Here is a 22672-nt window from a genome sequence, read left to right on the forward strand (position 1 = left end):
AGCGCCGCCGCTGCTGGTGCTGGGGCCGGCGGCGGCCCATGGCTGCTGCGCCGCGCCGCGCCCGGGCCGCGACTGCAGCGGAGCGGCGGCGGCACCGCCTCCTCCCCCGTCTCTCAGTTCCTGTTGCGGCGGCTCCGGCACCTCCTGGGAACCAGGAAGCTCTGCGGTGGCCGCCGCGGCCGCTGTCACCTGAGCCCGGCGGGGGGCGAGACCCTGCGGAGCCCGCGCCGCCGCCGCCGGGGGAGGGCGCCGGGGCCGGAGGTGCCGCCGCTCGGGTGGCTGCGGCGTGCCTTAAGCCCTGTCCCAGCCGCGGTGCACAGCGCGAGGAATAAACCTCCTCGTACTAAGCAGCCATGAATTTCAACTTCACCTACACCCCTTTGTTCAGTTTTTCTTCTCACCGCTCTGTAACCACACGGCCGCCCCGGCTCTGGGGAGCAGCTCGTCCTCGGCGCAGAAGCGGGCCCGGGCGCCGCGGTGGCRGGAGCGTCCTGCTCTCCCGAGGGGCTCAGCCAGGCCCCCCGAACAGCCGCATCTCCTTCGCCAGCCTACCATCCCTGCAGGGAAAGACAAATAAAACAGAGGTCACAATATCGGGCCAAAGGGGGGGGGGGTGCCTGTAGAAATCAATCATATCATCAGTTAAAAATGAAGCCAATTGCATATTAAACACATAAAACATCATTACTAAGGCTGAAAAAAAATGAATATTCAAAAATCCAGGAAATTACAAATACTAACTTTTCCAAAGCAATATAGTTTTGGCTTCATTACACATCCAACACACCTCACAGGATATAGATTAAATAATAAAACGTGTAGAATGTGCATCAAAACCAACTGAATGTTGCAGCAGAAACCTTAGCTTTGGGATTTTCTTCATTTTCAAGTACTTACTTTCCCAGTCTTCATTTTGCAATAATTCTTGGCTGTGTTTTCAGAGATACTGAGTATCTGCAACTCCCACTGAAGTCTATGAAATTGTTCGGGGCTTTGTATCCTTAAAACATAACCATACACTTCATTTAGCTCAGCTGTTTTTAAGAAAAAACATCAACTTTGTATTTTTGCATATCTGGCTTTCCATGAAGAGCCCTTGCAGCAGGCAACTTTACCTCACCAGCTGTTAMATGTAACTTCTCTGATAAAATCGATCAGGACAAAAGGGCAAGGGGGAGAGGGGGAGCAGCACAGAAAAGGGCAGAGCAAAGCAGGGACCCTTCCCCAGGTGCCCAGAAGACCTCAGCTAAAATACCCCATGCAGACCAACTACATCTTGTATATGAGTGACACTGCAGAAATGAGTGGACTTAAACAGCAGCAGGTAAAACTGCACATGGAAAGGGAGGGAGATTAGAGCATGGCTGGCTGTTTACACTCCTCCATTATACTATGAAACAATTTCTGTTGCTGCAAAAATGGCCAGAGAAATTGAATTTGGATTGGTGATTATCCAGATATTCAGACATCTTATTCATGGGAAAACTGCATTTGAGGCATACCAGAAAGTGAACAACATGATGCTGCATTTCAGAATTTCAGCAAATCCGTATTTGGGATTAAATCAATRCTTTACAAGCCTACTGTGAGTTTCTCTTCTCCCAAGCTGCTGACACTTGCCACTGGTACAGGCAGAATAGCAGTCTGACCAGCTTGTCAGTGGTTGCTGCTGTGCAACTCCAGCTAGTCTCTTGGACTGGTATCTACCTGGGCAGATAAGCCCATAAAGTCCCTTGGAATTTATTTTATCTTAATTGGAGAAAAATAGGTGATCTTTCTTTCCCAAAGTAAAGAGATGCCTTGTCAATTAAGAACAGATTGAACAGATCATCACATTGTCCAATAGGATCATCCTCAGGTCCTAGATCATCCTAGAGGAGCAGGAAGAGTAGACAAAGTTCAGATATAAAATGCAGGGCATACAAGATAAAACTCTGTTGAGATGAATCCCACATCTCAGAGCTTTCATTTCAGTCTGTGAAAACTTAAGGGGACATCTATGCCCAGGTTGTACGTGGTTGGCATTTTCAAGACAGTTGACAACAGCAGCAGCTAGAGACTGACTTTAAAACTTTCGTCTTTCATTAGAAAATAGTAACAGAGAGGATGCTGGTGTTCAAAGCCACCTCTTGCTGCCTTAATTTCAGTCTCYCTGGGAAAGGGCTGTGGCAGAAGGAAATACAACAGAAAATGCTAGTACATATGCAGGGGAAGATACTGTTTTAATACAGTCTGAAGCTATGAAAGTCTATTTACTTTTCTTTACTCTGTTTCCCTTTCTAAATTAGGACCATGAAGTGAATGACACTTGGGTGTTTTAAAGCCAGTCATTTTATCAGGTGGTCGAGAACTCAAAGTATTTTTCCTTATGCGTACGTAACATGAAAACGGCTGAACTCTGACTAAATTCTTCCCTAAAAGTTGAAATATGTCATAAAACAAGATTTGGGAAGAAGYTGTGAGGAACATTTTTAACATAGACAAGAGTAATTTAAAAACACAGAAGTTAAAGATGAAGATCCCCACTCAACCGTAATTGTAGACTTTGCCACCAGTGAATACTTGTTATCTTTGTAGCATTGTAATAATGTAAATAAGCCTTAAAACTCATAGATATTTATACCTGCTATTCAGCCTTTCTATACTCTCAGACAGTAAAAGAGGTCTTAAGTAAATTGATTTGGACCTGCAGCTCTCAATAGTCTCCCAAACTGATTAATGCATAGCAGTAAGTAAAAACTTGAATGAAAAATATCCAAAAGTCTATTTCCTCTGAACCGGATATGAAAAGAGTGGAAATGTCATCAAGGCAGCTCCATCCCAAGGATCAACAATACAAGCAGTATAACATACTACTAAGTTTACAACCAAATTCAATATGGAAACAACTGGAAATGTAGATGAAAAACACCAAACAAGAGTCAGAAACAAGCATCCACATCCTTTCTAATATGGAGCAATCTGCCATCCTCCGACAAATCAAAAACATGTGGTTTTAGGTCTATAAAAGCTGTGCAGATCACAGTTAGGATCTCAAAAACGGATATGAAAAATAGAAAAGAAATGACCACACATAATGTTGCTTGGAAACGGTGGAGCAAGGGAGAAAAGTTATGTGAGAATTCAGTTACTTCTTTAAAAAGGCAAGCATTACATGCATACGTTTAGTGGTTTTCTTTTGGCAGGAGGAAGGTAAAGGGGACAGAGGGAGAGGAAGAGCCTCTGTAAAGATGCAGTACTCTGCTAAGCATTTAGCACATGGTGAATTTGAATCCTCCCCATACAAGCGCTAAGCAAGCGTRCCTTATGTGAGGAAATTCACGGGCTGTACTGCAAACAATTTACCTTTACACAAAGGCAACCCTACGAAATAACAGGCGGGTTATGGATCACTGAATTTGCTGCTATATAGGTCTAATCTTCCTGCCCCAAATAACTCCAGCAAGCCTTTTACTTTGCTGCCAGGTTCTGAAGCAGAAGAGAGCTTTCAGCATCTCCCTAACTCAGGGTGCGTGTATTGTGAATTAAAGAATCTTAAGTATAACAGAGGTCCTCCTTGGCCAGGAACTTTGCATTTAATAGTAAAATATACTACTAATTAAAAAAAAAGTCCTCCCCTTAAATGTTTGAGACCAATAAAGGGATTTCCTTCAGAATACCATTAACTGAGCTTGCTGGAAAAGATGTTCCCCCTGGGGAACAAGCTGCCCCCATCAGCAAGTTTATCAAAAAAGGCAAAATTGAAAAAGATACAAATTCCCATTGTATGGTTATAATAAAACATTTCTTGGACCACATTTGTATGATAAGCGATATATACCTTGTATCCAGAATTACATTTTCATTTGCCACTGTTTGTATTGGCATCATTCCTTCAAGTCAGTCAAAAYTGCCTTATGTTATCTCAGCTGCTATCAACAAATTCCATTTGTAAAGAACCTCATCTCCTAACCATGTAACCACCTTATCAGACCTCATAGACTTGCAGAGCATCTCTTAGCATGAATTACTGACTTCACTGTAAGTTTGCTGCTCATTTTAGTGAGACTAGATTATTTCCATATTCATTTTTTGAACTTGCTACATACTCGTACTCACCCCAAATTGTAGATACAGTAACAGCATAATTTCCCCAGGCAAAGTCCTCCAAACCTACAAATTCACAAACATGAATTACCTGATTAACCTCCTAAGCCACTACACTAATATGAGATAATATTTAAAAGGGAAATTTTTTTACTTTTAAGAAACAGAAGATACCTACATTAAATCTCCTAATTCAGCTTTTTAAAAGATTGTCATTAACACACATATATATACATCCTATTATGTAAAAATAGTAAAATAYATACATATATATAKAGATATCCTTCAAGAAGCCCACAAAGTTTAACAAAATCTATACTAAATACTTATCTAACAAGTGTTATTTGTATTTATTGAGTCTTTGCATGATCTATTCAAACATCTTTATCTTTTAACGATATGCATTCTAGAAAAAAACAACGTAAAAAGCTTCTTAAGTTTACCCACTTAGGAACAGATTTTCATTTGAGGAAAACGTGAGTAAGGTAACACTTTGTGAGGGTACAGATTTGACTGAGTTGGAATTGCATGAGAAAATTATTCTCTGGTATCATTACACCTCAGGGATGCAACATTGCAGTAGCTGTCATTATTCGTTCAGTAATGCTATGTGCAAAGGCTAATCTGCCCAAACATGCATGCACAGGTAAACATGCTCATTAATTACTCAGTGAACTCCCAGAGAGAGATCACTATTTAGATAGGAATGATGATTTCCAGGCTTTCTAATCAATATGTCCTACCATGAAGACTGAGAAAGCAAATCTTCTTAATCAGGACAACTGATATATCCATCTGAGACTCATCAAGCTATTAATATGTCAGTTTAAAGTAAACACTGTTATCATGATCAGTTATATGACAATTCATTGCATGAAAACTACTTGATTTTAAAATATATGCCCCAGCTGTTATATTTGCTATATTTTGAAATATATATTCTGTATATTTTCTATAAAGCAAGTGTCAATATCATTTCTTTTGATTCTGAAATCAGAAATCTATACTAGAAATAAAAACATTTAGTAAAACTTAAAACTAAGATTAAGAAAGGAGCTAGGAGAATTTAAATGAATGCATCTTCAGATTGCACAGTTTTAGCAGTTAAGACACAGAAGTATAAACATTTACAGCAGTATTAATGTGACACTATGGTTTACAGGTAGTATTTGCAAATTCTCGCAATCTGATGATCTCTAATACTTTTGTTAGACTTGCACCCTCATCTCCAGATGGTATGAAGCATGCATCTAGTAAATATTTACAAGTTATTGTAAGGTTTCCTTTAACTAATCAATTTTAATGTTTTATCAGTTTTGTATGTAAATTCATTCATACATAAAAGATAAATAATATTTCCAAGCTTACTAATTTCAATGCGTAGACAATTCAGGGAAATTATTTGGGTGAATTTCTAATTTATTTGAGCATGATATCTGACAATCTAAGAGTAGAATAAAGTATCTTTCAGCTCTAATGCTTACATCTAGCTTAGCTCTGTGAAGACCAAGTGCTCTCAGTATCTACTGATTATTCATTGGGATGTTTGAAAACAATCCACAGTCTTAGCCCTATTTCTGTTTAGAGGCAAGACACACATCTTGCAACTGGCCTCCTGTTAGCAAGTTCAAAGAAATGAAAGACTGAAGAGAGAAACTGAATTGTTATCTTCTTTGTATTAAAAAAATCCCCCCCAGAAAGATTTAAGACACATTGCTGGCAACACTAAGGGAATATACCCAGTTCTTTTCCACAGTTAGTGATTACTGTGGAGAATTCTTCAGTCCAGCAGACAGTTTTCTTAAGTATGATTTTTTTACTGAAGCAGTGGGGTCAGATGATATCTCTCAGTATTCATGTATTTTGCAGAAGGAAATTGCTCATTCAAGTTATTTGCAAGTAAAAGTTTCTTACAGAACAATTTCAGTTCTTCTGTTTAGACAAGAATATACTCCTCACACTTCTCAAATGTGAATTTTAAATGCTGTGGGTTTTATACTACTTGATGAATCTGGTAGTCATTAAATAACTATCGTACCTCAATTTTTTTTTTTTTTTTTTTTTTTTGCTGTATTTGAAAGTTATTTGAAAAAGTTCTATACAAAGTAGTAAGACATTGATTTCTGCTGTTAGCCCTAAGAATGTCATATTGTTCTAATTTTCTGATTGTGGATGTCCTACAGTGAGGCCAAAACCACATAAAATTAGGAACTGATCTTTATTAAAAYGAGGATGTGTTAAAAGTGTGCAAGTCATTTTGGGAACTGTCTGCTGTGTCTACCAAAATCATTCCAAACCAGAAAAGCAAGCTCTACTAAATATTAAAAGAACAATTTTCTGTTGTTTATTTATTACGGATTAAGGTCCTCTATATTCACTGGCATCATTAGGAAAGACTGTATACTGACAAATGTTTTTATAGGAAACAAAGAAAGCCTGTTTCTCAGCTCTACAGGCAGTATTTGATTTACAAATAGCCCATAGTTGAGGTAAATCTTCATATTTATTCGCATACACAAGATTAAAAAGCTCTAAGACTTCCTCTGTCAGAGCAATCTACTACTTGCCAAGCCMACGTTCTCATGTTCTGGCTGGCACAGGTAGAGTCCAGGATGCCCCTAGATGGGCAGAGCCCTGGGCATGCAAGTGTCTTAGGCCAGAGATTAGTCTTAAGTGTTTTGTTGTAGGTGTTTTGCTCATAAATAATTGTATCAGATAGTTGAGTGATACCAGCATTTCTCCTTAGGAAGAGGCAAATTTCCTTCAATAATATAATATTCACTGATTAATATTTTTCTATAAAGGAAAAAAAGTTTAAATTCTAATCTAACTACAAGGTCTGAATTCTAATTTAAACATATAGCAAGTTTTGAAGACTTCCTGTATTTTTGTTCTTTTAACTCTTCGTTACGCAATTGGATCACAGGTATTATTAAAATAGCACAAAGCTCTTCTGCAGCTTTCTTCATTGAAAGGTGTTAAGACCATTGACCTAGTTATCTTTGTGCTAAATAAATATAAACAGTTCAGACAGATGATTTTAGATTCCTTCGTATATTTGCCAACATTGACTTGCCACTCTATCAGATATTGAAGGCATTAAATTGAGAGATTCTAAGCACAGAGGTGGACRTTACCTCCAATAATTAACAATAGAGGAAGCAGCCATAATTATTGGGCTACTGACTGTAGAAGTTATCAAGTTTGGAACGTGGCTAGAATGAGAGGGCAGAAGGAAGTGACAGCTCAAGATAACCAAGGCCAGGGGGCTATCCTCAGAACAGTATGGCCCTATTACAGCCATACAGCTGATGACATCAATTATTGGAGTTAGTCCAGATTCCAACACTAACCACCAAAGCTGCAGACCAAAGAGCAGAAGAATCACAGGATTCCACACTATTTGAAATTGCAGAGGTGCACTTGAGAGAACTACCAACTCAATATCCAAAACACAAAAAATGAAATCATACTCACTGATAGGGCTCATTTTGCACACAATTCTCCATCAGTTTTTTTCCATCAGAAAGTCATCTTGCTTCATACTTTGCTGTTGTATTATTACCAGATGTTGGAGCAGAGTAATGTGTACATATTCCTGAGACAAGCAGGAGTGTTGCAATGTGCAAACCACTGTGTGCTGCCCTAGGACTTACATTCTGATACAACACTGAAGTAGGTCACTGCCACATGGAATCATGCAGGTGGAAAGGAACTTTCAGAGGTCACCTTGTCCAACCTTCTGCTCACAGCAGGTCCCAGTAGAGCAGGGTGCTCTTGGCCCTGCCCAGTTGGGTTTTGAGGATCTTCAAGAGTGGAGATTCCACAGCCTCTCTGAGAAACCTGTAAAAGCATTTGACCACCTCCATGATAAAAATATGCATTTAAGACAATTTCCCATGTTACAACTTGTGTTTCTGTTTGTCCTGCACCGTGCACCTCTGAGAAGAGTCTAGCTCTATCCCCTCTACACCCTCTCACTACATAGTTGCAGATAACAATAAGATGCCTCCAAATCATCTCCTCTGAAGAAACCCAATTCTTGCAGCCTCTCCTCATACACTGTGTGCTCTAGCCCCCTGACCATCCTGGTTGCCCTCCACTGGATTTGCTTCACTATGTCAATGTCTCTTGCAATAGGGAGCCTAAAACTGGACACAATAACCCAGATGCAGTCTCACAAATGCCAAAAAGAGTGAACTAATCCCCTCCCTTCAGCTGCTGGCTACCCTTTTGCTAATACAGGCAAGAATGCAGTTGGCTTTCTTTTTGCAAGAGCACATTGCTGACTCACATTCAACTTGTCCACCAGGTCCCCAGGTTTTCTTCTGTAAAGCTGCTTTCTGGCCTATCAGCTCCCAGCCTGTACTTGCCAGAGCCTTGAGCAAACTCCCCCTTCTAGCATTTCAGTTGGCTGAGCTAAGGAGTTTAGCTGACTGAGTTCAAGGACAGTCCTTTCGCTGATAAGAGCTGTTTGTTGTGAAGAAAGCTAGAAGAAGCTTCAGCAAGAGGCTGCCTCTCCTTCTCTTGGGAGCTGCTTTTAAGATGAAGCTTTGGCACTTGGCCTTCAGTTAAGCTACACTGCAGCTGTGTTGCAGCTATGTTTGTGCCCAGTCTTCTACCATCTCGCTGCTGGCCCAGATCCTGGCCCTCTGACTTGATTTCCTGGCTTGACCTCAGACCTGCCTCAGCACAACAGACTTGGCTAGGTGATTGCTAGAACTAGGCTGTCCCTGATCACTGTTTCCAGATCTGATCCTGACTCCACATCCTGACTGTTTGTCAGTGAGGCTACTGCCCAGCCTGTCTTGCTGTCACCTCAGCTTTTGGCTTGCCTTCCTTCGTGGAACAGCCTGCCCTTGGTGGAGAGAAAAAAAAAGAAAAGAAAAGGAAAAAAAAGCAAGTATCTCAGCCTTTTCCATGTTGTTTGTCACTAGGCCCCTGCTGCACAGAGCAGTCAGACCATATTTTCCTTAGCCTTTCTTTTACTGCTAACATATGCACATGAAGCCCTTCCTGTTGCCCTTCACATCCGTTGTTAGTTTCAATTTTAGCTCAGCTTTGACTTTTGCAACTTCATCCCTGCATTCTCAGGCAACAGCTCCATATCCTTCTGTGGTAGCCTGGCACCACTTCCTCCCCCTGAGCTCTGTCAGAGTCCTGCCCTTCTGCCACACTTGCTCCACTTTCTGCACATCTCAATGGACAGTTCTTCTGCTCTGAGAAGGTTGTCCTTGAAAATCAACCAGCTCTCCTAGGCCTATTTGCCCTCCACCCATGGAATCCTGTCAAGAAGATCCCTGAATAAGCACAAATCTGCTCTCCATCTGCTTGTCTTGCTCACTTCTCACAGGATTTTAAACTGTTATGGTCACTGCAGCCAAGGTTGCTCTTGACCTTCGCATTTTGACCAGTTCATCCTTGTTTGTGGGTAAAAGGCCCAGCAGAGCATCTTCGCTTGTCAGTTCAGTYASCTGCATCAAGAAATTGTCTACAACACACTCCAGCAATCTCCCGGTTTGCTTGCATGCAGCTCTATTACCCTTCCAGCAGGTATCAGGGTGATCCCCTAATGACTACCAAGGCCTGTGATAAAGAGGTAGTAAAAATAGAACTAAGTAATAATTCAACTTTGCGCACACCACAAATTTAGACTCCAAATACCCCTCCAAATATATTATGCAATACAGAAAACAAAACTCACCCTGCATACTATAGTGTCATCCAACAGCACAGAGCAGGAAATACAGCTACAACTGCAGCCGAAAGGGTAGCACAGGCTGAATCATGGAGCCTTCAAGAGCTTGAGACATCAGACCTCCTAGCAAGAGAGCATCACTCTGAATCCGGGATGYAATGTTGACCCTCAAGGAGTGAGATCACTCCATCCTCAACACCATCACTTCTTGAAGCAGTTAATCCTTGGATATTCCTATTCAAATACTGGCATTAACAACACATGAGATCTGACAGGTTGTATTTAAGTATAATCACCTGGAAATGCTCATTTCAAAGGATCAAATTTTTTTTTAGGAGATTGCAGCAGAAATAAAAATGTATTTTACATGTTAGCATGTAATTGCACTAAAATAGGTAGTCCAAGGGCATGTTCCTTCTGCTGTATTATCTCCTAAATTTCTTTGATGCCAGCTGATGAATACAATGTTTTGTTTCCAGGATTTACCTTGTCTCTATGGTAAAGCGCTRCTGACGCCCATTTCAAGAAGTGTTGTGGAAACTATCATAATTCAGCGCTTCACAGTTTGCTCATCTCATCTGGCATTGATTATTAACATTCAATCTATATATGTTAATCAGGGTTGGGCCTGTTCCACAAAGTACAAACAAGCTTGATTCAGTTAATGTAAAATTTGCCAAGTGAAAATATTTTGGATAGCTTAATAAATATTCCCAGTACCAGCATTTACACTTAACATCACTGACATACATATTAGTGACACATGACACTATGATCTATTTCAGTCATTTGTTCCACTTTTCCTATTAAATTACAAAATATTTTGTACAACGTTCTTTCTCAGCTAACATATAGTACGCTTGGCAAGCAGGAAGACACGGAATAGTTTTACAAAACAATATGTAATTTTTCTTGTTCACAGAACATATGTCAGGCACTAGCAGACTCGGGAGATCTAATCCATATGAGAGCTTCTCAAATGTGTTACAAAATAAAGTCAGAATCTTGCAAAAGAAATTTCTTTCTTTAATTTATAAGTTTAGGGTTGTAGTTAGGTCTAATCCATCATTCACTCCAATTAATGAGAAAATTTACAAAAAAAACTCCTCTGTTTTCCATAATTAAAATAAAGGATATTTCTAAGCACTACTTAAGTGAATTAAACATGTTTTGAACTGTAGGATCTTTTGAATAAGCTTCCAATTTAACCTGGACACATAGTATACTGTGATTCTGATGGGATGCACCTTATTTTCAGTTTTGTAATCTATAGGGAATACTAGAACTGTATACAGTATAGAGTGTTCCAATATCAGTCTAAATTCATAGAAAAAGTGTTTTACAGCAGACAGTAAGATGTGCTTGAAATAGTCTAATTGTAGTGTCCATAAGCTAATCCAAATGCTTGTGTTTGCTGTCACTTTTACAGGACTGCCTGTTACATGTTATCCATGAAAATTTTAATTTCTCATCATGTGGTCATTAAAACGTAACAGCAGGAACCAAGGGAAATAATTTGCTAAAGTAATAACTCATTATGTTTTATGGTAGGATGATTTCTGACCTGCTCAGAAAGTCAACCAGTATCTTCAATAAATCTAGGCATCCTCCTTTGGCAGAATACCTCTTCTTTGATCACACATACATGGTAGAGGAACAGTCATACACTGCCAGTAAATGTACATATTTGATTTTTCTTTTGGACTCATTTAAAAATAAAATGTGAGCAACCTTCCTGCTGTCCTTGAACCAAGAATTTACAGGCTTTCACTCCTCGCAGCAGAAGTATCCATACAAATCACCTTTAACACATGCAACAGATCAACATCTCTCCAGTCCATCTGCTCTTTTCCAGTGCATGTGGAGTCTCTGTAACTCAAAACGACCACCAAAACACTGCAGAGTTCTACTACTATAGTACTCTTTTCCTGAACTGGTTCTAAAGTCGCATAACCATCCATACCGAAACTAAGCAAATTAACTAGGGACCACCAGTAAGGGTTTTCAAACAGTTCCCTCCCCTGCTTCCTGGAGACTGCACACAATTTAGCATCTAAGAGCAAGCGTTTGCAGGAGCAGGCCACAGAAGTACCTGCCAACAGAGAATCCTTTTTTTGACACTGTAAAATCAAGTCTATAATCTCCTCGCAGCTTTGTAGGAAGCTGTATTGCAAAATAAATAAAAAAAAAAAAAAACACAATGCTAAAATTTGCGACAAGCAGTGACTGACCTGCGGCTGGTTAGGGAACCGTCTCTGAGCTGCCTTGCTTGCTTTTCCATTCATTTCCTGTCCTCCCTTCATTCACTATAGGGACTCTGACTCTGTCGAAGCATCACTGAGTTAACATGTACTTGCTGAACGTACAAAGGGTCCTAAGGAATGCGTACTAATGGTGGAAAATTTGTCTAAACTGACAGAAAGTTGCACTTCTCCCCCCCCACCATGAGCCAGCACGCTTCTATAGAAAAAGAAACAACAGTATATACACAGAAAGAAGCTCCTCAATTYATTATGGTTAGTTTGCCTTAAAAAGGACAGTTTTCTCTGTCCTTAGTATTGCTTCAGGTTTTACTGTCTGTTCATCTGCATCTATGGAATGCTTACAATTTGTAAATTTTCTGACTGTAACATTGATAAGCTACTCTGAGAATGTTAATCAGCTTTTTATATTTCACAGAGTATTTTCAGTGTTCATAAATTCAGCAATCATTTTTAGATCAGAAGTTTGTTACTAAACTTTTTCTGCAATACATGTTCAGAGAAGAAATCTTTGCCTACATTCACTTCAGCCTTATCTGTTCTGATATTTCCTCAAATATTGTCAAAATCATTTTCATCAGTATGTTTTTGTTTCTTCCAGATTCCTCCACTGGCAGGTTCTGTATTTTTGCAGGAAGTTGCCTGTGTTCAGTTTCCAGCACTCTGCACAGCTCTGCTGCCACTTATTTCTCAGCTCTCTCCTATGCTCTCCCAACCAGTTCTTCCTGTTTTGGACTAAGGCATAGATACTAAATAAAGCCTTGGGCACTGGAAGAAAGCTGCATTTTTCCTGTTAAAATAATCTTTCATTTAGCCCTAGCTTGTATATAAACACATTTGAGCATAATTGATCTTGAAATGTCTGGCTGAATACGCAGCCTGCCTGAAACAAGAGCATGGGAGAGCCTTCCACCACTTACGCAGTTTGTGTGAACCCACACGGAGGCAGCAGGTTCAGGGCGGCCAGGGCAGAGGACGAGGGAGACCTGCACGTCCATCCAAACTGAAGCATGGAGGCTTCTGCTGAACATGAGGGTATTCTGGGGAAGAGAGAGGAGTGTGACAGTGCTAAACCAGACAGACGAGGGGAACACAAAGGTCTGTTTGTCACATTTCCAAGATACAGTTGCCTTCAACTTCTCTTGGTGTGCGTTATGCTTCCTCTGGCCTCCTACCAAAGCTTGCCAAACACCCTCCCACTTCATATTTCATGCATCCTTTCACTGCAGAGACCTTTGTGTCCTCAGCATTTGTCCTGTATCAATTTTACAGACTTGTCCTAGCAAGYGAATAACTTCACTCTAGAGGATACTGTTACAGAAAGCAGAGCTGCCTTTCCCAGTGAATCTGGGAAGATTTTAAATTGAGACTTTAGACTGTAAGAATTAATCTATGATCTTCATGGGCAAAGCTGTCTGAGCAGATTCTGTCAGTGGGGAAATCACAGCCTAAGTTCATGTCAGGGGGGTCATTACCTGTTTGTTTTCCAAGTGTTAGTATTAAAAAAGAAAAACACAAAAAAAAAAAACCCTAAAAGGTCAACTGATAAGTTCAGCAACACCCGGATCAGCTGTTTTCAGCAGAAATAAATGGAGCAATACAAATTAAAAAGTTATATATGCAGTTATGTTCTTTCTGCCTACTGCACCTTTAAACACAGACAAGTGTTTCTCAGTGCATCAACAGGAAACTGTCATTTTGTGCTCATTCAGATGCACTTGGTTAGCATATGAGTCACTGTGGTCTTTAGTTCTCTCCCAACAAGAGTTTGTGTTTGGGGTTTTTTTCATGGTTTCACTCTGCATACTTGAACATTTTTTTTTTAAACATTCATTTGTAAAGTTCATTGTAATGTTGCTGAAGTGTTTTGGTTTCTCAGAAAAGCCTCATGTTTTCTAAAGTTTACTGAAATCCAAAATACCAGACTGTGCTTGAAAGGCAGGGAATAGAAGTGTTGAAGGAGACAGATTTTGACCCAGATCATTAACATCAGTCTGCCTTCACAAAAGTCAGGTGATTAATGCCAGCTGATAGTTTGGTTCTGCATTTTAAGCCTCCAACATGAAATCATAAAAACAATACTGACAGCGATCTGGAGATTATTAAACAATAGACTTGGAATTATTATTTTAAAATTTCATCTGTCTGTTTTTGCATAACACCCAAGTGTTTTCTAATCAGGTCAAGGCATGTGTCTATTCAGGAGCCATCACAGTATTGTTGAAGAATTTGGCAAAATTCTCAGATATACTCTAATTTATTGCACTTATTGCCAGAATGCTCTGTCTTTTTCCAAGAAATGTGTATTTCTTGGACTCACTGTCCCAGCTGGTTTATTGATTTCATGGTTCTCCTTTCCAAAGCACTGTTCCAGCTCATTGATGATCCTATCCAGAGCTGGTTACACAAAATGTTGTTAAAAGTCATCTTTACTTTGAAAAGCTGTGTGTTGACCAGTATTTTTAGCTGACAGATATACTTAGCCAAACTGACAATCTCCAAGTTTTTTACTTGTCTTTTTTTCTCCCCTTGCAGAAGGCAATAAGCTGCTTTCTGCAATAAACTCTTCTGTTTTGTCCATACTTATGGCCACAATCCATGCTCTAAATCAGTATCTACATTATTTTACCATAAATCCCCTTTCAAATACCCTTCTAATTCAATAGCATACTGTAAATCAAATACACAATATTACAACTGCCTTGAGACTCTACTGGAGCTCTTCAAATACACTTTTGAAAGCACTGAGTTTACGGCAAGCTTGAGGGTAAATTTACAACATGATACACAAGACAGTCACAGGATAGAATTCTGAAGCAGAGAAGCTTAATAGTTTCATCTTCTCAAACACACAGGTGGTTCACTTTAGTAACATATATAGAATCCCACTGAAGTCAATAGAATTATGTATATGCCTAAAGGTAAGTACATGCACAAGTATTTTTAAGACTATTTCCAGTATTCCCATTTATCTAAATATCTACACATTCAAAATCTTACCTTTAGCAACTGGCTTGAATTCTTCTCTTCCAAAGTGCTTCATATGCTTTTGGAGTGGCTGGCAGATTCTTGTGGTTGGCAAAATTTGCTAAAAGATAGGTTCCAATTAGTCACACTTCTTAAAACTATTTCTAAGAAGTAAACCTGGGCAATACAGTCAGACACAAAAGACCCCACAGGGACAAGTTTATGGCCATCTCAGTTTGCTCTTAGAGTTTACAGCAAGGAGGCACATTACTGTTTTGCAGAGCTTTATTAAGCAAAATGGAACAAGAGCACAGGCTATGCCACTGTCTTTCTTCTCTCCAAGAACAAAAAACAAAACAAAAACCCTCAACACGATTTCCATCCCCTGCCCTGCCTCTTGCTCCCCACTGACAAAGCTGAGAAGCCTACTTTTGCCTGGCAGCCTTGGAGTGTTTCTTTCTCTGCTTCATACGTATGCCTGAGGCTGTAAACCCTTTCTACCCAGCTGATTAGAAAGGATATCAGGCTGACAGCCGCAATGATGAAGACCAGAAAAAGCATGAATAATAGTCCTCATGGTCTGATATAAACCAATGTTCACATTAGACTTTTTCTGAGAGACTTCTACTGCTACATGGTGGCTCTACTTTAAACCTGGAACTGGTCTCTGGATTCATGATCACTTGAACAAATCAGGACCAACGCTAAAAAATAATGATGTACAAGCAATCTACACTTCAAACCCCAACTTTCTGATCATCTTGTCAGGAATGAGCTCTGTAAGAGACAGGACATATAAAAAGTGCCCCCCCCCCAAAAAAAAAAAAAAAATGTTAAGCCAGCTAATAGTTGTACAGCGGTTTTGGTGTACCATGATCCAAGAGAAAATATCTCAATATATTTGCCTTCTAAAAGAGTCCCAAAGGTGGATTCCAGATTGCAATTCATGTCAAGATCATCTGATTTATTAAACCTCTCACCTGCTGATTTCAGCAACCTACAGAAACTAATTCCAGCACTCCACCTTTACGAGAAAACTAATTCCCCATTTCTCAGGCAGCGAAGTAAAATCTGGAAGATCAAACAATTCATTGCATAGCACACTGGGCAAGAGACTGGCAGTTTCAGACCACATCAATGCCATTTTTGCCTCTGGTATCTCAGATCAGCATCAAACACTGAGTGATTGCTTATTTTTATCTGAACAGCTTCTTCCACTTCAATAGAGCTCAGGTAACAAACCATCTTTCTCGAATCTTAGTTGTTTTAATACGTCCTTCCACAACAGCAATGTTATAAAATAATTCATTAGCATTCACAGATTGCACAGAAATCTATTCATTTTAAGCTAGCTCAGATTATACTACAACACTGAGTGCTAGCTAGAGGACTGATCTAACTACTTCAGTCACACAGATATTTTTGCACATGCATAATCATTTTCCACTTAGACAACACATCTGACTTATCCACATGAATATTTAAAGTGCTAGAATCAGGGCAGTCAACTGCTCAAAACTTATATATAAACTTCAATATTGAAGTTTATATATAAAGTTTGAGTAGCGTATCAGGCCAGAAACCTGAGCAGAAAACTGAAGGAATAGACATTCTAATGTAGGAATGAGTATGGATATTATACAGATACTCAAAACCTAGGGAAACATGTCACCCTAACCTTAATCTGGGTATCTACAAGAAGAGGTGGTGCTTAAGAAAAACAGAAAATATTACAGAGAGGTAGTATTGTTTAACAGTAACATAATAAACTATAATGAAATAAGGAAGTATAGCATAGGTAAAAATAGAAAGATTTGTTTAAAACAGTGAAGGAGGATGTGATTTGGTTCTAGGGAGGTCATTTTGATAATCTACTATTGAAACTCACTCTCTTACTATTAGAAAGCTAAATATTATCAGGAACTTCATAATGAGTAATTTTAACTTTGCTTATATGAACCAGTGTTTTCTAAGTGATTTGTCCCAGTTATTCCTGAATGTGGCAGCTGACAGATTTCTTTATGAAATAATTATCAAACCAACAAGAAACAAGGCTATTTTAGACTGTATTTTAGAGACAACGCTATAGAAGAGCTGCACATGCAAAATGAATTTGAATTAAGTAATCAGAAGTTGATTCTAGTTAAATAGAAAAAGAAACAAATGTTCATCTGCAATTATGATTTTTATATCAAAAGGATTAAGAAAAGAAGGGAAACAGAGGGAAGTAGCCCAAAGTAGTCAAGGATATGGACATTAAAGAGCTTCAGAATTTCCTTAAATGATACGTGCAGATTCTAGCTGGAACTCGTGGCAAAACTGTTGGGAAGGGACTTCAGAAGTAGCCAGACGATAACCATTTCCAAAAGCATTTTAGGATTAAGCATGGCAGCTAAGAAAAAATTACAAAGCTGACACAGCAGTGAAAAAAAGCAAATGTCTCCCACTAGGTGAGGTATTTGTAGTAGTAATAAGATTGATTCCTGCCACTGCACAAAGCATGAGTGAAAGGTCCCATTTATAATACTTCGGAGAGACTGATCTTCAAGAAAGAAGAATTATATCATTAGGCAGGGTTTTTTTTTGTTTTGTTTTGTTTTGCTTCATTTTTAAAACAGAAGAAAAACAAGATGAACTTGGTTCATCTAGTCTAGGAAAAAAGAAAGAGCGGGGTTGATTACTGTTCCCCAACTATTTTGGAAGAATTACTGCTGAAAGTTATTAACAGAAGTTATAATGCCAACAACACAAGCAAATAGCTTAAAAAGAAAAAAAAAGGCTTATGTAAGCTAAGAGAAGAAATAAGAAAGCTTCTTACCAGAAAACCTTTGAAACAGCCTACTAACAGGGACAGAACAAACAAACCTAACCAGTTTTACAATAAATTATGCAGGTTTAGCTCAGTTGGTTAGAGCGTGGTGCTGCAAATGCCAAGGTCCCAGGTTCAAACCCCGCACGGGCTACGCTGGGGGTTCGACTACATGATCTCCAGAGGTCCCTTCCACCCTGACCATCCTATGAGTCTATGAAATGATAATGACAGTATAGCTGCTTGGGACAGACAAGGCACCAAACTGCAGCTGAGAACATCCTTCTAGTCCTACATCCTGAGCTCCCCTCTTTAGCCTATTGCTCTGCCCTGTTCTAAATACCCTAACAAGTAAATGCACTTCCTTGCACTTTACCAAATTGTACCATTCATCTTCAGGGAAAACAATAACCGAGCTCTTGTGTATGTTTCTCACAGAGCCAGGGACCGGAGCCACAGCATTTGGATGAAAACAGCTTTACTCTTGCCCAATTTTCTGCTATGGAGCCAAAGTGTCTGATTCTGCTGGCATCTAGTTTCAGTCCTGATTTCAGTCCACCAAACCTCRTAGCTCTGAACTGCAATCCTTTACACCGTAGGATTTTCATCATCATCCAGCCAAGGTTATCATCATTACCACTTCTTACAATAAACTGGTGTTACTGACTGTTTTAGATTGTTTTTCACTGTACTTTCCGGCCTTTTTATCCTGAAGTTTACTGAACTGGCATATAAGCTATTTTTCTCCTTTACTCCTTTCTTTTTCCAGTTGTACAAAATTACTCTAGAGAATCACATCATCTGCTTCAGTCATCTTTGCTTTTGGCAAGAAACATTTCAATATCCATTTCCTGATCCTATTCCTAAACAATCATAACTATAAAAACGTGAGTATAAATATGCCAGTATGAAGCCAATCTTCCAAATGACTGTGTCCCCAATGTCCTGTATAATGCCAATATAATCARCACTTCAAATCCTGCAAAAGGTTTTAGCATTTGCATTGTCACTAAGGGCTTCACAAAGCCAAGGTTTCAGTACTTTGGGGTTCCATAATCAGCCAGCCTGTCCATCTAGTGTTTTGATTTTAAGCTCAAGAACTGGAAATAATGTTTTCTAGATGCCACTGAACTTCAACATAGGCAAGTAAATGCAAAATGGTCTTCTCCCATGGATAAGCACTTCTTAGCCCACAGTCCCGGAGGAGATGTTTACAGGAATCCCAGAGTTTGATTGAACTTACACTAAAAGCAGGAGGAGGTACAGATTTCTATATCATTAAGAACTGCATGCTCTTGATCTTTTTAAGTCTTGATCTGTTTCCACTTTTAATATTACTCCAGCCAAGTGGCCACTTGCTTTTGTTATTTGCCAGATAAAGCTTCCTCATCAGTTAACAAGAGGAAAAAAAAAAAAAAATACATGTACTAGGTAGCTTTATTTCTCCACCCCAAAACAGAGAAATTTAAAATTTGTCCTAGAAAATTGCTACAAATTCACATGGATTCACAGCCTTAACAGCATGATAGCTCAATGGCAGTCATTTTGATGGTGAAAGATCTACATTGCAGTCAGCAGATTTTTCCAATAACTCTGAAGAGGCCTTTCCGCATTCTGAAGAAATGTTATTACACCTACGTATTTACTGCAGTGCAGTGTCCTTACGCACTGAATTGGTATGAAAGCTCCACTTTGTTTTGGAGAAAGAATATCCCAGATCATTCTCCAAATAGTCTTTTCCACTTAGGGTAAGGAAACTGAAACAAAGTTTTCAAAGCCTTTATGTCCGCCCATCTGGATTCATCAGGAGAGCACAACACATCACAACTTTGCTCACCATCCATGAGCATATTATGTGTATTATGTTTTGTTAAATACCACAGTTTGTAGGAAGGAAGTTTGTTTGCTCGCCTTGTTCTGGCACCTGCCTTCTGGGTCAGGCAACACCCTCCAGAGAGACAGGGAAATTATACCTTCTGTAGCAGTAAAAAACATGCTCATCTAGAATAAGCTTTGAAAAAAAATGGGTTTTTTTATTATTATTATTTTGCTGGGTTAGTTTTCTGCCAATTCAGTGGTTTTACCAGCACACAGATTGTAAGATTTTCCAAAGATAGAAGATGAGAAGTAAGATCACACCTGGCAGCAAGCCCTTCTAGCAACTCCACCTCAGAGGTAGGGAAAGGTTTTCCAAGGGGACTGCAATTTAGCTACTGAGAGTTACAGGCTTGAGGGTAAGGGCACAGTGGCTGGTGATTTCTTTACAAAAGATCTTAATTATAGTGCCCGATCAAGCAGTTGAGCTGCCTCTGTTTAAAGAGCACCTTATTTTACTTTGTGCCTCTCACAAAATCATCCTTTAGAAACTAAAAGTCTACTTGGTCTGCTCACTTTAAGGAAATGGTATAGCCCTTGTCATTTCAGTGCTCTAACAGACCTTTGCTTTCATAACACATATACAGAATTAGTTTCCAAATCAAGATGCGTGGGCACAAGGAGATTATATGCCTGCAGACAGGTAGGCATGCTCAAAGGAGAGGGATCAAAGACAGACTGGCACAAGCATCTTCTTGCAGAATTACGCAGAGTCACTTCAGTCACCACTAAGCTCGAGCATAGTTTTGTGGAAGCATGAGCCCCTCAGTCAAGAAAAATGACCATTTGCTCCAGATACTAGCACTGCAGTGCACTTCTAGTGCTTGGTGGGAGACGCTGCGCAGCTACTCTGGATCTCCTCCTCGCAGAGCTGGGCTCTGTGYATGCATTCTCAACTCCCTGGCCTGCTGCAGCTGCTGCTCAGTTGCCCATGCCCAAACCCATGGTGCTTTTCTCTACATACCTCGTACATAAAATCCATACTCACGTCTATTCAGCTGCACAGCATGCAAACCCCAAAACAGAATCAGAGCTGAAGCAAATAGAGCAGCAGTTTTGATGGAAAGGGAGGTGGCCCCATCACCTCTGTCTGGCAGACTAGTCCCAAACATAGGCAACAGCAGCAGCATCTCCACTCACCTACGCAGCTTCTCCTCAGAGAAAGCCTGAGGCTTCCCCCTTGTGGCAAGGGCTACGGACACAGAGGGTGCCAGCTCCTGGCACTTTCAGGAGCAGCAGGGCTCTAGGAGTTGCTTCCCACTAGTATTTGGGGAAAAAGAAAATTTCTCATCCCCTCAATAATATCACTGTTAGATGAGGCCATCTTACAGTTCAGAGCTAGTATCTTCATTCTCGCCTTGGAGGTACGTGCACTTGCTTTGGCATCACTTTACCTATACAGGAACCAAACATCAACACAAGCCATTCACAGCTTTGCCGTTCTGTATGTGCAGGACTACTTGTGCAGCGCTTCCAAGTGAGACTATTGCATCTGGATGAGCCCACAGGAGAGGAACAGCGCCTGTCATAGCTACCAGAGGTGGCTACAGTGTTCTTCCAGGGGGGACCCATGCCAGATTCACTTCCATCCCTCAAGTGCAGGAGTAATCTACGCGTTCTAAATTGAGGAGGACAAGGTTAGAAGAAAACATAGTAAAGCAGAAAAATAACTATTTCATGAGAGGTTTTGAAGTTTCTCCATTTATTTTTGTTCCGCTGCAGAAATGTCGCAATCATTTTCCTACATCCCAGCTGACTGACCAAACAGCTCAGAATCACAGAGCTACCCCGAGGGCAGTTTCTGAATTGTCACTGGGTACCAGAGAGCTGTCATGTCAGATGTTTTGCAACTTTGGATCTCTGGGGCCTGAAAGCAATTGTTAGACTAACCCCCCACTTCTGTTTTACTGAACTTATTGATAATAGGTGTTCAATACAATCTAACTTGTATTATAAGCATGACTGGTGCTATAAGTGTCTTTGTAATCTGACAGTAAAAATAAGTAGCTATTTTTCCAAAACGGAAAATACTATACCAGTGAATTACTAATTCTAATAGGAATTCCTGTATAAATACTTAATTCAGACTTTTTATTATGTTCTAACTCAAATTGCTTATCAGGGCTCTGCATGGTCTAAATAGGCTTTTTCCCCTGCTCCTACGCATCTGGCTACCCCTGCTCAAGACACCTCTGATATAGTGCAGCTGCTCAACAGGGGAATGAGACTCATGTGAAAAAGGGCTGCAAGGCCCTCCCTTCACGTGGGAGCTGCTTTCAAGCTCAGGCCCTCAGCCTTGGTCCTTCCCCAGCTGTTCTGTAGGTACGCCTGTACACGGCTGATCCTGACCTGCACCACCGCCGCCACCTCAAACCTGCCTCAACACTCGTCTGGTAACCGCTGGACCGTGACCAACAGCAGCTGCGGTCACTGGTCTGCTCACTGCCACCGCGGGACTGTCCTCGCCCACAAGGCCACTGCCCTGGCAGCCTTGCTGCGGCCTGCAGCTCCCAGCTCACGTCCCCTTGCAGGGCAGCCCACACTTCCTGCTCCCCGGTTTTACCAGCTAGGAGTCCTTCCTTAAGTATTTCTTTCTTCCACATAGACAGTGTAAGGTCAAAAAGGTTTTCTACTAAAAATCTGTATCATGAGAACCTCTGACGATAAAAAAAAACTCAGTTTCTGAAACTGTAGCAACTTGTCAACTATTAAAATTGTTTTTGAATATTCCATGCAACTCTTATTTTTAATGGCACAATATTTAATAAAAACAMTTCTTCAAAGTTGTTGCTGTGGAGTACCTAGATATAGGTATACCAGGTATATCTAGGTATTTACATGCAGCTACAGGAATAAGCATCCTGTAAAGTACAGTGAATGCTGAGGTTGTACTTAGTTTTGCCCGGGGCTTGTTTTGCCTTAAAATGTTAGATTTTGTTTTGGGGTTGCTTGTTTCAGTAACAGTCGTCATAGTTT

At 40.1% G+C, this 22672-nt stretch overlaps 1 protein-coding gene across 1 annotated transcript in view; it reads right to left on the reverse strand.

Annotated features, from left to right (window-relative positions):
- Nucleotides 1-22299, reverse strand: part of DENND1B (DENN domain containing 1B) — a 190310-nt gene extending 168011 nt beyond the window's left edge. Inside the window, exons 1-4 of the mRNA XM_085312946.1 lie at nucleotides 22071-22299; nucleotides 14366-14442; nucleotides 7224-7447; nucleotides 4099-4152 (exon numbers count right to left, since the gene is read on the reverse strand). Coding sequence (XP_085169072.1) covers nucleotides 4099-4152; nucleotides 7224-7447; nucleotides 14366-14442; nucleotides 22071-22299 — 584 coding nt within the window. The remainder of the gene's footprint in view (nucleotides 1-4098; nucleotides 4153-7223; nucleotides 7448-14365; nucleotides 14443-22070) is intronic.
- Between the last annotated feature and the right edge of the window lie 373 nt (nucleotides 22300-22672).

Source organism: Rhea americana, unplaced genomic scaffold (genome assembly GCF_003343005.1).
Source record: "Rhea americana isolate MKP2758 unplaced genomic scaffold, rheAme1 scaffold_371, whole genome shotgun sequence".
In the NCBI taxonomy this organism is placed as follows: domain Eukaryota; kingdom Metazoa; phylum Chordata; class Aves; order Rheiformes; family Rheidae; genus Rhea; species Rhea americana.